A 16,477-nucleotide genomic window follows, 5' to 3' on the forward strand; every position below is an offset into this window, starting at 1 on the left:
AATATATATATATATAAAATATATATATATATATATATATATATATATATATATATATATATATATATATATATATATATATATATATATATATATATATATATATATATATATATATATATATATATATATATATATATATATATATATAAAATGCCTTAAAAGCTCTAATTATCTGTTATACATAATTCCCTGATAATTATAATCATATAATGCAAGTATTTATAATAATAGATTGTTATTTCCTTTAATAATGGCCTGTTAATAATTATAAAACTATTGTAAGTTCAATAATTTTAATTAACTTTCTTAAATAAGTCTAAAATGGTGTATTCACTTTATTTGGAAGTTTCAATGCTAACATTTTTAATTTATATATATTAAATATATGATGTATATTGATTTAGAAAGGATTTTAAATTTGCTGAATTGCTTTAGAGTTAAGCACGTTAAAATTATAATGAATACGGACAATTGAATGAACAGTGTTACAACATGATTAAAGTTATTCCAAAGCACATTATTAGTTTTATATAAAAAAAAAAAATTATGGCCAATTTTAAAGATGATGAAAATGCTTAAAAGTAATCATTAATAACTTACAAGCAATTAGAATGATTTATGAATCTGGGATTTATAGAAAATGTTACTATATATTATCATTATGTTACAGGTATACACATTTAGTGAAGTATCTGCAATTAAGCTGGACTCTAACAAAAAAATACAAAGGGAATGAAACTTGGGGATAATAATATAACAATAATAAAATAAACTGCTATGACCACACATTAATCACCACACATTAATCTTTTCTTTCATTTCTGAAATTATATATTTGCGCACTTTAATGACTTACCAACTATGACATGTGGTTGCTTAGGCCTGTACATTTTATTTAAGGAACAATATATATATATATATATATATATATATATATATATATATATATATATATATATATATATATATATATATATGTGTATATTTCTAGACTTTAAGTGGATAAAACCAAAATGTTGTCATTACACAGACATTTGTCAACACTGTTAGCATTATGTCATACAGTACATAAAACAGAGATTTTTTATTGTGTCTGCTTTAATTTAAGCTACTGAATAGCAAGAATTTGTTTAATTATTTTTCAACAAAATGATATCTTGCACATTTTCTAATAAAACCATTAAAAAGGGCAGTTTCACTGCTTTAGTTTTCCTAAACCCTTATCATACATTTTTCTGCACATTTTGGCCAGTTCCCACTCACTAGCTAACTCTCCATGTATGATAAAGATTAGTATGTGTGCCCTCCAAAAATCGAAGCTTACCACCCAGTCTTTTCAAATCAATGGTGTACAGTAACAATGTAAATGTACTTCGTTACATAGTTAAGTAGCATTTTCTTGTATCTGTACTTTACTGAACTATTTGGGGACACTTTTATTTTAACTTTACTCCATTTTAAAGTCAAATATATATCTTTTTACTTTAACTAAATTTTCAACTACAGTTGTTAATTTTTGGATACAAACTTAACTGGTCGAGCACACAGTAATCCACTAATCAGGTTAGAGCATGCGCTCTGTTTTGAACTTGTTTTGATTGCCGTTTGGTGGTATCTACAAATATACAGTTCACTGTCACTTCAACAGTAAGCAGAACATCTTAAGAGTAAAAAAAATGATGGAAGTAACTCCTGCCTCTAAACTTGCCACAACACCTGTGACCTTATTTGTAAGAATTTCTATGGAAGTAGTTGAAAAAGTTTTGGGCTATTGATAATTGTAATAGATATCAATCAGTTTTTGGCTAATAAATATAGTTCTATTAACAGATTGGTGTGTTAAGAGTAACATTAAAGTCTTTTCACATCAAATGAGTTGATTAATCAAAGAGTCTTGTGATTAAATTGATACATTTGAAGTTTAATACTTTATTATTTTAGGGAGCACTTTTACTTTAATTGCAGTAATATTTTAGCTAGTATATATTATATATAGTTTATACCTAGTACATATATAATATTTTGTCAAGTATGCTCTCTTTAAGTCCTGACCACAGATGGGAATTTTGTGCGTATTTAAAGTAAGAGTGCTGAGGTCAGTGCTTCACTAAATGAATTGAAGTACTTTCTCAGTTTACAGCAGTAACTCAATAATTCAATTCAGCAATTAATGTGCTTCTACAGTAAATTTTTACATCGATGTTGTAATTAAACCTGCCTATGCTCATTCAGTGGTGCAAGGATTTTAGACTAGGTCCTTAGATGCCTAATAGAGTATTTGACTATTTCCTGATCAGGACTTTAATTTATATGTCAATTAGATGAGCTACTTATCACACCCTCATTCCCATCATCTGTCCAAACTGTTTCACAATAGAATCCAGCTTTCCTCATAAGATAACTTTGTGACTGGTTATAAGGTTTTAGATCTTAATAAATACCAACCTGATAAATACTTTTTTTTGGCGAATGGGCAGATGTACCCACACCGGTTACAATTACATATTTTTGAATGAGCAAAAATCTTTAAACCAGTCTACCACAATATTAGCAAAACAATGACAAAAAAATCACAACTTTTTAAACATGTGAAAGCATGCCAAAGCCTCATTTAATACTAGAAATCTCTGGACTGTAACGCATAATTTATTATATATTTATAGGGTTAATAATTACTTGCCAAATGTCAAAAGTGTTGTAAAATGTTCATAATTCATGGTCATAAAGGGTAAGTGGGTAAGTAAATCAGCTCGAAATGACACTTTTTTAACAGGATGTTAGAATTCTACATTCAAAATGCAAATGTTCAAATGTTTAAAAAATATATACATTTTGTGAAAGAGACATTGGTACTTTACACTCTGTAGTTGATACAATTTCCTTTTTAATTTTGTGTAAGAAAGTTTATTTCCAAAACTCAATTCTACAACAACTACTAGTATCATACAGTGAGTTTAGTGTGTACGTGTGATCTTTTGATCAATTCTGATCAATTGTTCATGAGGGAGGCATTACTTTTCATTCCTACTTACACATCAGCTTCACTTCATTGATAAGTCTAAACATTCAACAATTCATTTCAAATAAAATTAACTAAAAGTAGGGTGTGCACTACTAAACTAAAGGGAGCAAATTAAAATCTGGCTATTGTGTAGTATTTTTACCAGAATTTCAAGACAGAGAGATATAATATAGTGTAGCATAGTTCAATAGTTACATACAGTTTGAAACAGGCATATTCATACATGTAGGTGATAGTAAAAGAAAAAAGTTAAATTTAAGAAATAATTCTATATTTGCAGCTGTGTTACTCCACATGATACTGTTGCCAGGAAATTAATGTTAACTGAAATGTGCATAAGAATAAGGATCCTACCGTATGGGCTGTCCAAACTTTTAAATCTGTAGCTACAACTGGCTCATTGTTACAGTAAGATCACACTAACTACGGCTACATATCTATAGATATTATAGCTATAGATAACTTTGGGGAATCATATTAAACTAGATGAGATGTATAGAATTTTGTTATAATGATTGAGTTGAGGCACATCGATGTTGCTGGATGTCTCTCTTTGTAAGTACAAACAGTATAAAAATATTATTATTATTACTATAAAAATATTTCATATGAAAGTTTCAATAAAAAAAGACATGCCACATTATACCACATGTGACATTTTGTCACAAGGTAAATAATGATATTTGAAACAAATTGTAACAGTGCTCTGGCTATGAATTTGTAGAAGACAACAAGCCTTTAGTGTTCTGAGCATTTCTGAGGCCTAAGAAGAATCATGTGAAATCGACATCAAATGCACCTCTACAGTTGGTAATGATGCTGGTAATGAGTAACTAAGGCCCTAAGCCCATTTCATATGGCAGATATTTCTTTTACAAGAGAACATGGTGATAAATATATCTTTCACAAATTTTACTATATCTGCACTTTACATTTATTAACCTTTACACTGATCAAATCTAAATAATGATTTAAACAATACGATTCTGTTTTTTATTAAGATCCACAACATTTAACATCCATAAATTATTTCATTTAAAATGTCATATAAAAAAAAAAGAATACATCTGTACTTTATTTCGAACTGTGTACTTGCTTTAATGTATGTTAAATCGAAACATATTTTTATTACTTAGTCTCTCGATTAGTGGTTAGCATGTTTGCTTTATATTGGGGGTTCAAATCTTGCCTTTGCTCAGTGTATTCTGAGTTAGCATGCTCTCTCTGTGCATTGGGGGCCTCCTCTGGATAATCTGGTTTCCTGCCTGGTCTAAAGAAATGCCTAGTATTTTTAGACACATCAAATGGCAAAACTCATGAATTCAGTTTCATGTTCACCAGCAAATGATCTGGAGCAGGCTACTCACTCACCAGCACAAAGATTCCATGATTCAGACCACAGGCTGCAGCCTTTACAAATTCACTTAGCTAATTGATTTCAGCAGTGTCACGTTGCTGTCTGTCATGTGAGTAAACTGCCCAGCTCCTCTGAGTGTCCTAAACGTCCTGGCTATCTTCATGACTGTACACGATCTAAGGGAATAAATGGAATGCTCAACCTTTACAGTCTGGTCACGCCTGTCCTTCTTCACAAGATGAAGTCTGTGATCCTGCAACCAGTCCACTACAAACCAAGCTGAAAGAAACTTTTACTCGTATACTTGCAATCAAAACTTTGAGAAACATAAATGGCTGAACAACTGTTGATTACCTCAGTAGGCAAAATTACATCGGTAAGTTTTTCATATTTGTGTTATATTTTAAATCCAATAAGTTGTTATATGTAAAATAACATCTTGTATTTAAGATATTTTCTTTACATTTCACTAATAAACTAGGTTATTTAAACTTTGTAGTTGAAACTCAAAATCAGTTTACTTTTAATTGGCATATGAATGAATGTTTTGTATGTGTTTGTTTGTTTTTATAATTATTACTATTTTATTTTATATTCTATTAATTCTAGCATATAGACCAGACTTACCACGTGAAGTCAACTACTTGCCTTTGGAGTAAAATGTTTAAGTGATGAGTTTGATTGCTATATTGAGCAGACAGTTTAGTAATGTTCTTGCAATAAAACCTATACCAGAAGCCATAAACACCAAACTACATAATTGTACATTATCACTGATTTGCTCACTTGTAAAGTAAAACTAACGACATCCTCTCCTCTGACACCAGTTAACTTTTTTACATTTTACACACTGTTAGCCTAAAGAAAATGGGCATTAAGCATACAATGATTTCTTCTTCTTTTTTCTTTTTAACTTCAACCTATTCTTACTTTAGCAAAATTCACAATGACCCTTACAAACCCTTACAAACAAGCGTTTTTTTTTTTTTCCTTACATTGTACCTGAAATATGGAAATGTAATTTATTATGTGATCCTTTCACTCAAAATTAAATCAGTGCATTTCAAGGTCATAAGATTACTATTACCTTCAGTTATGAGTAATAGATACAAACTCAAATATAAAATTAATATCATAGAATGTATTTATGTAGCTATATTTTCATTTATTCATTGGTATTAAACTATATTGTACTATAGCTTTTTTATTAATCTTACATTTGCTTAATAGTTATATTAAATATTTTATTGTTTTATGATTTATTTGGATTAAGAATTTGTTTTGTCTTTTCTCTCAATGCCTACAGCACCTCACATTATCCCTGCTGGCTGTGGCCTTCCTCACTTCATTTGGTAGCTCAATGCTATATGGCTATAATCTAGCTGTGGTGAACTCTCCTGCAGGGGTAAGAGCTCACTAAATGTGTCCATCTACTGTACAGTACTGTACATAAAGCACTGTATGCTCTGTATATATTTGCAACACCTAACATTTGAGGGAACATAAAAAAATTAAGATGGGTCACATAACTATACACATGGGTTGCACTGGATTGCAGAGAACCATTATTCTAAGGGATAATTTCAGAGTCACTCTGTAAACAATGGTCTACAAAATATACTGGTTGCCACCTGTTTTGGGAAGTTTTGCCACAAAATAGAATTGCAGACTATTAACTATACTACTATAAAAACTATAACTAAAAAAACCTAAAACATTTTTACCCCTTTTTTTTTACCCCACTTTTTAGTAGGTTGAAATTAAAGTAAATGTTTGTAGTCAAAACATGTTATATAAAGCATTTAACCTTTTAGTTTGTGAAAAATTATTTTGCAATTTTTTTTTATTTACATTTCAACTTAATATATAGTGTACATTTTTTTTCATTAATATAATGAAACACTGATCATTCTATTTTTTCTTATTCATCTCCAATCGCACTATAAACCTCTAGGGTTTTACAAACTAATGGTTAGGAAATCCTATGTTATATTAGTATGTCCTACTCATTCACAAAATAATACTAAGCATTTCTATTTTCTCTTATAAATAATAATAATAATAATAATAATAATAATAATAAGAAGAAGAAGAAGAAGAAGAAGAAGAAGAAGAAGAATATGATGATGATGATGATAATGATAATGATTAAATAATATCTTAAATTAATATAATTAAATATATATATATATATAAGTTTATATACTACAACATATTTATTCTCTTTTATAAGAGAGAATCTATATGCTGTGTTATGATTGAGCAAGACATCTTAATTTATGGTCATACACTGTCAAGTTATCTTGGATTTTGCATGTCAATTTCCTCTAACTTGAAACATACACTATACTTAAGGCGTTATTTCCTAAATTGTAAGATTTTACACTTTTTGTATTTACTAAATAAAATACATAACATCCACATATCAATAATGTTTAAATATAATAGTTGTTGAGTAGTATATTCACAGATCTGCAGTGTAATGGAAAATTGTTGCCCTAGTGGTCACATGAACACTAGCTCCTCTGAAGCTCTCCTGTGAGTGGGAGATTTGTCACTGTGTGAGGAATGTGGATGGAATGGACCATGTGTCTGAAACTAGCCCTTACTGAAACTCTGACAATATGGCCTGTGATTCGGTATTAAATTCTGTAATCCATACTCATATCAGTTATTACTGTATTGGGGAATGGCATCTTATCATTCGTCTTATTGATGCCACTAGACATCTTAAAGTATCACAATGTCTGTAGCATATTTATTTTGCCAACCATATAACTGCACTGATTTTCTGATAAAGTTGATTAAAAAAAGATGTTTATAAAGCAGCCTGTATAATTGTGATGTATAACATTAGGCATCTGAGTTTCTTTGCCATTTTGAGCTGGTTGCCTCTAGCAGGTCTTCATGTACAGTAAGTGGGGATCTATTTGCCTTGCACCATTAGTCTGTTAATGATGAAAAGATTCAAATTTTCCTGTTCTTTTCTTCTTTTTTTATTTTTTATTGTTGCCTGTTACATTCCCCAAGAAAGTGGTTTTGTTTTATGAGTCTGAAGTATCCACAGAATAGAAAAGGTTTGTAACAAAGTGTGTAAAATAGTTTTTAACTACTGAATCTGAAATTACATAAATGGTTTGATTTGCACAGAATAGAAAACTTGAGATTGGATTTCAAGTAATTATCAAGACTTGAAATCTAATGGCTGCTTTTTGGCTATTCATGAAAATTAAAAAATGACTATCACACAGTTGTACTGGTGAGTATATTAAAGGGTAACTGAACATTGCAGTTTTAAAACTGTGCTTAAAATAATTAGGGTAAAAACTGATGAGGCAAAAGATAACTGCATAGAGATTGATTCAATTAGACATCTGAATCCAATACACATAGTGAGGATGTGTGTGACACAGGAGAAAACACATTGTTGTCATCTTTGTGCAAAAAAAAACCCAGGAGATTCTTTGATATATTTTCATATTAAATGGTTAACCCTTGTTTCCGAGAGTTAATTTATTTGTTAATCACTAGGTGCATATTTTTTCCTCTTTTTCTTTCCTTTCTTTACACACATTCAGTACATTAAGAACTTTTACAATCGTACTGTTGTGAGTCGAAATGGGACTGGGATGAATGGAGAGCAGCTGACGATCATGTACTCACTCACTGTGTCTGTCTTCGCCATTGGAGGCCTGATCGGCTCCTTAATGGTCGGAATGCTCGTCACCAGATTTGGAAGGTAAGTCAATAGGAGACCTCACAACATCTGGTGCTGTCTGGTCACTCTGCCATATGTGCACCTGCTACTCCCCAGAGTGTGACGCTCACCAAGGTACACACTACCTCATCTGTCACCTCACATGACCTTTTCTTTTTTATTTGTTTACCTCTGTACATGACCTTGGTCACACTTTGAAGTGTTGTTTTGTGGTCTGTAGGCAAAAAAACTTTCTCTCACTAACTTCTCAGATTGCTGTTGTGACAATAAAATAAGCCAGGTCATTATGTTGACCCAAGAGTTTATATTAATAGTAATATGTTTTTATAATGGAATGCATATTCAGCTATGCTTTAATGTGAGAATGAGACATAATCAGAATTCTTCAGCATGCCCACAGAGGCACTCGCAAACTCCTCTGCTTGTCTCGTCTGCTCCAAGCATCTCACGGGAGCCATGAGATTAGACTGCAGACATTTAAATGCAAATGAAAGGTGATGATTCACAACTTCATTTAATGCTCTAATCAATTGTGGCCCAGCAAAGTGTTTTATAGGACTAAGGCCATCATAACGCCAAGCATGGCACAGCCAAGTGTAAATCAGAGCGAAAAGTTTGCCACCTGATAGAACTAATCAAGGAGGCCAGCTATTTTATTCAGCACTGCAGTCGGGGAACATCAATAACCTGGTTTTGATAGTTAAACTCCCTGGTGGCGGCTGTTGAGCATTACAGCTCTGGTTAATGAGCGGTGTTAAGAACAGGACTTGTGTCTGTCTGTCCTTGCAGGAAAGGGACTGTGGTCAACTCTACTGTGCTGGTCTTCATAGCAGGCAGCCTAATGGGCTTCAGCAGGATCTGTCACTCACCTGAAATGGTTATTGTTGGTCGCTTTATCACAGGAATACATTCAGGTAACATGATGTAAATGCTTAACTAATTTTGTTTACTGTATTCAACTAGTTTTGTAATGTGTCTTTTTCTGTGTCTCAGGAATCTCTTTAAGTGTGGTGCCCATGTACCTTGGAGAAATAGCTCCCAAAAACATGAGAGGCTTTCTAGGCCTCATGCCCAGCATATTCATCTGCATTGGAGTCTTCTCTGCTCAGCTACTGGGCCTGCATGAACTCTTAGGAAAGGTAGGGGTATGACAGAATGGCATGATTTCAACCTTACAGAACAGCATTGTTTTGTACTTGTACCCTTAAAATTTACACACATAAACAGAGCTCTTCATTATTGTAATGCCTTGTGTCTAGGTTGAGGATTGTAAACGATTGCTTCTCGGCCATTGCTTTGATTGACAGGAGGAACACTGGCCCCTAATTCTCTCCCTGGTGGTCATCCCAACATTTATCCAGCTGATGCTGTTGCCGTGGTTTCCAGAAAGTCCTCGTTATTTGTTAATTGAAAAGCACAATGTCCATGCCACTATCAACGGTAAGAGAACTGGCCTTAGTAGTAGTGTTTCAGACTGGTGTTTAGCGCTTATGCTTGATTTGTAATATATGGTTTTAAATTTCATTTATCATTTAATACCTCTCCTTCATGATTATTCCATGTTTTGTAACAATCTGTCATTTAAGAAAAAAGAACGTGTGATCTGTTTTCAATAGTACTATAGACTGTCACATATAAACTTTTTCATCATCTTTCATGTTTTGTAGCACTGAAGTGGTACAGGGCCAGATGTAACATTCAGGCTGAGATTGAGGAAATGCAGGAGGAACAGCGCTCCCTGTTCACCGTTGAGACTGTGTCTGTTTGGCAGCTGCTACTGGACCCTACAGTCCGCTGGCAGGTCCTTTCTGTGGTCGTCATTAACATCGGGATGCAGCTGTCTGGAATAGATGCTGTAAGACTGGGTTTACTTTAACATATGAGTGACATTTTCTATAGTTGCACATGATATACAATATGTATAAAGCTGCCACCAGGTTTTTAAAAGGGTTTGATTTTGAGAACTTTGTGACTTTTCTCAGCTCGCAAAAGAGCTCCCTCAGTTTTTATTGATACAACAAATAAATTCAGGAGCATTACCTTTGTGAATTATTTGGTTTAGCTGCAAATTAATTATTCAGATGATTAAGTGGACAGAGTTGGCAGAAAGCTCATACTTTACCCAACAGAGCTGAACAAATTGCAATCCTTATTTCAAGAGTCTGTTTATAGCATCTAATTTGTTCTGCCCTGCCAAGGCAATAAACATAGGCTATTATTAAAGCAAATTACATAGAACCAAATCTGAATCTGAGGCATAGTTTAGTTAAAGATAAAGTGGGTGAGATTTCAAAATCATAATTCTTACACTACAATGGTGAATTGAAGTTGCTGAATGATGCCCATGGTGAACTTATTCGACAATAGAATAAAAACATCTGTGTTACCCAGAAAGCACTCACACATTCAAATTAGACATCAATGGACTATAAGACATTTATATTTGAGAGGATTAAAGCAATGCAGGATTTCACATTTTGCAGTAGTCATCCATACTGCATCTTTATTACAATGCCATAAACGTGCTAGAAGTTAGGATGAGAAATAAACATGCTTTTTTTTGACAACAGAATAAGATTTAAAGTATCACCAGCTATAAGACAATGCTGACATTTGGGTGAATAATCTTGCAAGCCAGGCAGTAAATGTGTGTTAATAATTTAACTGAAAATTTGGGACAGATTCACCGCATTACATTCATCTCCCCTGCCATTTATAACAGCTGCCATGGAAACCAAGTATATTCGTTTCCTGAAAGAAAGAAAATAAATGTTGCTTATAAAAGTGTGTTGAGCCTGTAACACAGCGTGCAAGTATTTATACTTGTTACAATCGAATGCATTTTTATATTTAATGCTTTAAACCACTTTTCTTAACAGTCTGTTTTGTTCTTCAATACTCAAAACAGGGAGGTTTGATATCAATAGAGTTCAAAACAATAATCCTCCTTAATCACTTAAAGCAAGAATGTAAAACTGATCTCTGAGATCAGATTCTAGAAAGTTCAGCTATGAAACCTGACCATAAAAACATCAGCATTTATGTACTCTGGCTAGAATGTGGATAAGTTTGTATTGCTTATTCACATGAGTTCTTTTTTTAACGTTTGCTTTTAAAATTCCAGGTATGGTTTTGTCTTTGTTGTTGAAAAGAAGAGGCTAAAAAGACAATAGAAAGAAAGTAATGGGATTTAGAAATTACAGTGTATTATAGTATTCCAGTGTGTGTGTGTGTGTGTGTGTGTGTGTGTGTGTGTGTGTGTGTGTGTGTGTGTGTGTGTGTGTGTGTGTGTGTGTGTGTGTGTGTGTGTGCAGGGTAAATGGGGTTGACAGGTGGTGTGTCTTGGCTGAGTTGAGCCAGAGCAGCAGGAGAGAGGCTGACCGTGTGTGTCCTCTGCACTCCCAGTAGCTCTAAAACCGTCTGTGTTTCCTCTGATTACCCCCCTGTCTAAAGTCGCATACACCCCTCCAGCGCCAAAATTGAATCTGAAGTGTTGTACACCATAACTGTGCAGCTATGATACACCACCTGTTCAAGCAAAAATCAGTATCTCTCTCGTTCTTGTCCTCTCTCACTATATTTCACCCACTGCTCTTGATTTTCACTCCCACCATAGATCTGGTTCTACACCAATGACATTTTCGAGAATGCTGGGATACCGGCCCCTGAGATCCCATACACCACTGTAGGAACGGGAGCCATCGAGATCATTGCAGGTCTTCTAGGGGTGAGGATATTATTTTTATTCTAATACAAAACATGACTAAAGTGTTTGCTAAGGTTATATATAACTTTAGTCCTTATCTACTGACAAAGTGTTAGGGTGTAAAGGGTGGCATTTAAAAGGAAAAAATATTGCTGTGATTTTTGTTTTAAAATATGACAAACCAATTATAACAAGAAAGTTTTTTGTGCAAGTCATAACAGATCATCCTGTCGCCAACACCTCGATTCCATCTCTGGTAAAGAAAATATATTAGAGTTTCTCAATAGCATCATCAATCGGTTCAAGCCTATGCAGTAGAACCTATGCTTCAGCTGTAAAGAAATCAAGCCTGAAGATGTGAGCTCTCCCTCTGGAGACTCTCTGCCTCTCTGTCTTTTCTTTCTGCTTCGCTTTGCTTTTCTGTCCATCTTCCGCCGCTCACTTTTCCTCATTTTTTTCTCTCCTGCTTTTACCCTCATAGAAAACACTGTATGAGATGAAAGGAAAACATTAGAGAGATGGATGAGTCTTGTTCCCACTGGCTCCTTCTCTGGGTCACATCTCAGAGCTGTAATGGAGGCTAGACGCAGTCTCCGTCTCCCAGGCGTATCGCTTAGCTAGGATTTAGTGATGCACCATCAGCGACTGGAGGAGGCGAGGCGCGCTGTTAGTCAGGAGAACTCATTGCTGTCAGTGTCAATTGGCCCTCACTTGGGAGGCCAATGGCACACAGGAGGAAGGCCAGAGATTGGTTATAAAATTACAACTATTCATTCTGCTGTCAGACGCTTTCCGCACCCTCCTTTAAGTCAGCGCACTGTTTTGGCTCTCATCTTTTCCTTATTGTCTTGCGCTTTCAGGCTTTTTGAATTACATGTTTAAAACACCAATTTCCAAATGGCATCTCAGCTTTGAGTTTACTAACACAGGTGACAGTAAACATATGTCCGGTCATAGCATCTGGGTTTTTTTATATTAATTAAAAATTAATGACTATCATTTATTTCTGTTTTCCTAGTGTTTTACAATCGAGCGGCTTGGAAGAAGGCCACTGATAATTGGAGGGTTTGGGGTAATGGGCCTCTGTTGTGCTGGGATAACGTTTTCCCTTGCACTACAGGTGAGCATTAATAGGACCTATACTACAATTAAAACTATATTCATTGTTCATATTGGATTTATTTTGTAACAAAATGAAACAGAGTTTATATGATGCATGCATGAGAGTATTCATAATGCATTTGTATCATGCACTTTGTGTTATTTCTTTCTTCCTCTCTTAGACATATATGCATTTCATGAAGTATGTGAGTGTAGGCTGTGTGGTTGGCATCATTGCTGGGTTCTGTATAGGACCAGGTGGGTTCTCTTACCTTTATGTTTTTAAATTGTTTTCAATAGCTAAATGTAAAGGCCATACCTTTATCATGTGAAATAATGTTGCTTTACTACATATGAAGAGATATGATCTCTAGAGTGTGGTTTACACTGAATCAACAGATGGTCGTTCTTTGACCCTTTGTTTCTGTGACATCTGGAAATAGGGAAATAGCGACACCTGGAGGCAGAATAGATAAATTACTTAAAAAATATTCTCATTGCGTCATTTAAAGCGAGTCAATGTATAGAAAAATAGAAAGGTATCTATTTGCTTGTATATTTTTTGTATAATAAGCTTTGGGTTCAAGGGTCTTTGAGAGACTGATATAAATGTTTCTTTTATCATCAATAATCACAAGTAATAACATAATAACATATACACTGTGAACACAAAGCATATACGTATTACATAGTAATATATTACATTACTATTATATATTATTTTACTGCAACATTTCATAACGGCACTGCAAGCTATTAGCCAGTAATCTGAATTCAAAAAAAGAGGAGTACATTTTGTTATTAAGTGCATGCATTGCTTATTCAGTGGTGTATTAGTATTATGTGTGGAGTTTATGCATGCTACAAGAGTAGAGTAGAGCAGAGGAGCATGGCTGAAATGATGAATGAGACTGCAAGTGCTTTACTCCGTTGATGTATGATTCAACCCCACTCCAAAATCTATAATTCATTCTCAGGCCGCAGCCTCAATCGCTGTAATTACGTCTTTAATTAGGATTTTTTATGGCTCATTGTTCATAAACAATGATGAATATGGCTTTTTAAGCCAAAATCCTGCATGAACAATGAATTACAAGCAGAGTTCCATATCAATTTAACTGCAGCACGCTTTCTGCTGCAATTATCATGCACAAATAATGAAGTCGCAGCTTGGCTTGTTCCTGAATTCATTAGACTTGAAATAACACCTTGCGCCTGTTTATTTTTCACTGGTAACCAAAAGGGATTAGAAGTTAAGCACTGGAACAATAATGAGCACCTCGTAAAGCTATTTTATTGTCTTCTTCCCTTCATGAACTGTTGCATTATGGAAAAGCACTGGACTTGTGCTTTAATGGATGCAATATATGCATATATCTGCATATATATATATATATATATATATATATATATATATATATATATATATATATATATATATATATATATATACGTAATACTATATGCGCTTTTCAAAAGCATCTGCAGTTTATAAGTCACCTCTCACCATAAGTAAATTGAGCCTTCCCTGTAAAAAACACTCCAGACAATTGAATTACAATAATAATAGGGTACAGAATGGTGTTTTGCATTTGATTTTTTTTGTTGTTGTTTTTGTTTTGTTTTTCAAGCTGGGGTTCCATTCCTGATCACAGCAGAACTGTTTAAACAGTCCCACCGTCCTGCTGCATATACTGTAGGAGGTTCTCTAAACTGGGTGTCTAATTTCACTATTGGTTTCATCTTCCCTTTCTTACAGGTGCTAATACTACATTCAAAAAAGCATTCCACTACATTACTGTTACATTATATGTGGTTATTTAAAATGAAAACAGTTTGGGAAATCTAACTAATATTCATTAAACTAGTAACATGTTATAATACCTTCCAGTAATGCACTGTTTCAGTAACTGGGTATTACCATAGTAGATTTTCATTAATTACTAATCACTATAATAAACTTTTATGTTGACTAGTAATGATTTGCTATGATAACAAAACTATAATGACATGTTTTAAACCACTGCATAATTAAATTGTCCCTATAGAGGCAAACTAGAACTACTTGTATTAACATTTGACATAATTTAGCTACTAGGCCACTGTACTGACAAAAATATATTTACTTGTTATATAGTTTATTTGTAGTTACTAGTGATGCAGTAGTAAGAGTAAGAGTTTTGATTTTTATAACCCTTCACTTATGGGGTGCAAATAATAATGGGTGTCACTCATGTATCGTTAAGAATATCACTTCCAGTGACATTTTATTAACAATATATTAACAGATACTTAGTAAGTACTTAGTATTAATTAAGAAGTCATATAGTAATGTGTTATCATTAAAACCAATGTATTAGGAACATTGCTTATGAATCTTTTTTATTTATGATACAGGAGTTAATATTGGACTCCACATATTTTTCCAGAAACTTCAGCTTTTTTCTGTAGTCTAAAATAACCTTTTTGTCCTTGTGTCACAGATGTTGGCAGGGTCCTACTGCTACCTGGTGTTCAGCAGTGTTTGCTTGATAGTAGCTGTCTATGTGTTCTTTGTCATTCCCGAGACGAAGAATAAGACGTTTATGGAGATCAGTCAGATGTTTGCCACTAAAGAGGGAGTGGTGGAGAGCCAGGCCCTCAGTCAGCCAGATCACCTTAAACTGAAGAAGATGAATGGATATGGAGCATTAGAAAATGGCTCACTTGAGTTCGACAGCTCCTCCTCTGGTCCCTGAAAGTAGAGAGTAGAGAGAAAACGTTACCAACCCGGTATTCACCATGGTCTCTCACTTGTAAATCTGTAGTTATTATGTATTAACATTTTGAGATGGGTTTAGTCCATAATTTGTGTAAAAACAGTAATACAGTGGATTTTTCACAATGCATTACAGTAGTTTAAACAGAATGATTTACATGCATATATTATCTAGAAGTTGTCATACAATATTCAGTATTAAAAGTCAATATCTGTCAAAATGTAAAATCTTAGTTGTGCTTTATTAGTTTCCTTAATGTATCATAGATACCAAATGTATATTGTAATATTTTGTAACTTTATCTAAAGTTTTTGTTTTTACTTCTTTTGCCAAAGCAGTGTATTGTAAGTTGCCATATTTTAATTGTATATGTATTACACACACACACACACACACACACACACACACACACACACACACACACACACACACACAGATACACGGACAAACAAGCACACACTCAAACTCGCATTTTATAGACAAAAGTGACCCTTCCCCAAACTGTTCCCACAAAGTTTGAGGCATCACAATGCCCGTGTGCACAAAGTGAGCTCCATGAATATACAGTTTATATATGATAGAGTACAAAAAATCTTGAGTAGTTTGCTATAGAGCTCTGACCTCAACCTTACTGAACAGCTTGGGAATGCAGACTGCACCCCAGGCCTCCTCACCCTGCATCAGTACCTGGCTTTACTAATGTTATTGTGATTGGATGAGCACAAATCTCCATCACCACATTTAGAATCTAGAGTAGCATAATGTCATCCCAGAAGAGTAAAGCTTATTATGACAGCAAATGAGGACAAAC

The 16,477-nt window shown here is 33.8% G+C and overlaps 1 protein-coding gene across 1 annotated transcript; it reads left to right on the forward strand.

The window, feature by feature from the left end:
* Positions 1-4,713: 4,713 nt before the first annotated feature.
* slc2a15a (solute carrier family 2 member 15a) lies at positions 4,714-15,904 on the forward strand. The gene is made up of 12 exons (XM_046876067.1): positions 4,714-4,758; positions 5,689-5,787; positions 7,961-8,121; positions 8,890-9,014; positions 9,094-9,239; positions 9,408-9,540; positions 9,768-9,955; positions 11,717-11,827; positions 12,825-12,926; positions 13,090-13,165; positions 14,539-14,666; positions 15,391-15,904. Exons 1-12 carry the CDS (start codon positions 4,714-4,716, stop codon positions 15,643-15,645), a joined length of 1,569 nt encoding a protein of 522 aa, XP_046732023.1. The 3' UTR covers positions 15,646-15,904.
* Positions 15,905-16,477: the final 573 nt, after the last annotated feature.

This window comes from Silurus meridionalis, chromosome 2 (assembly GCF_014805685.1).
Source record: "Silurus meridionalis isolate SWU-2019-XX chromosome 2, ASM1480568v1, whole genome shotgun sequence".
NCBI classification, from domain to species: Eukaryota; Metazoa; Chordata; class Actinopteri; order Siluriformes; family Siluridae; genus Silurus; species Silurus meridionalis.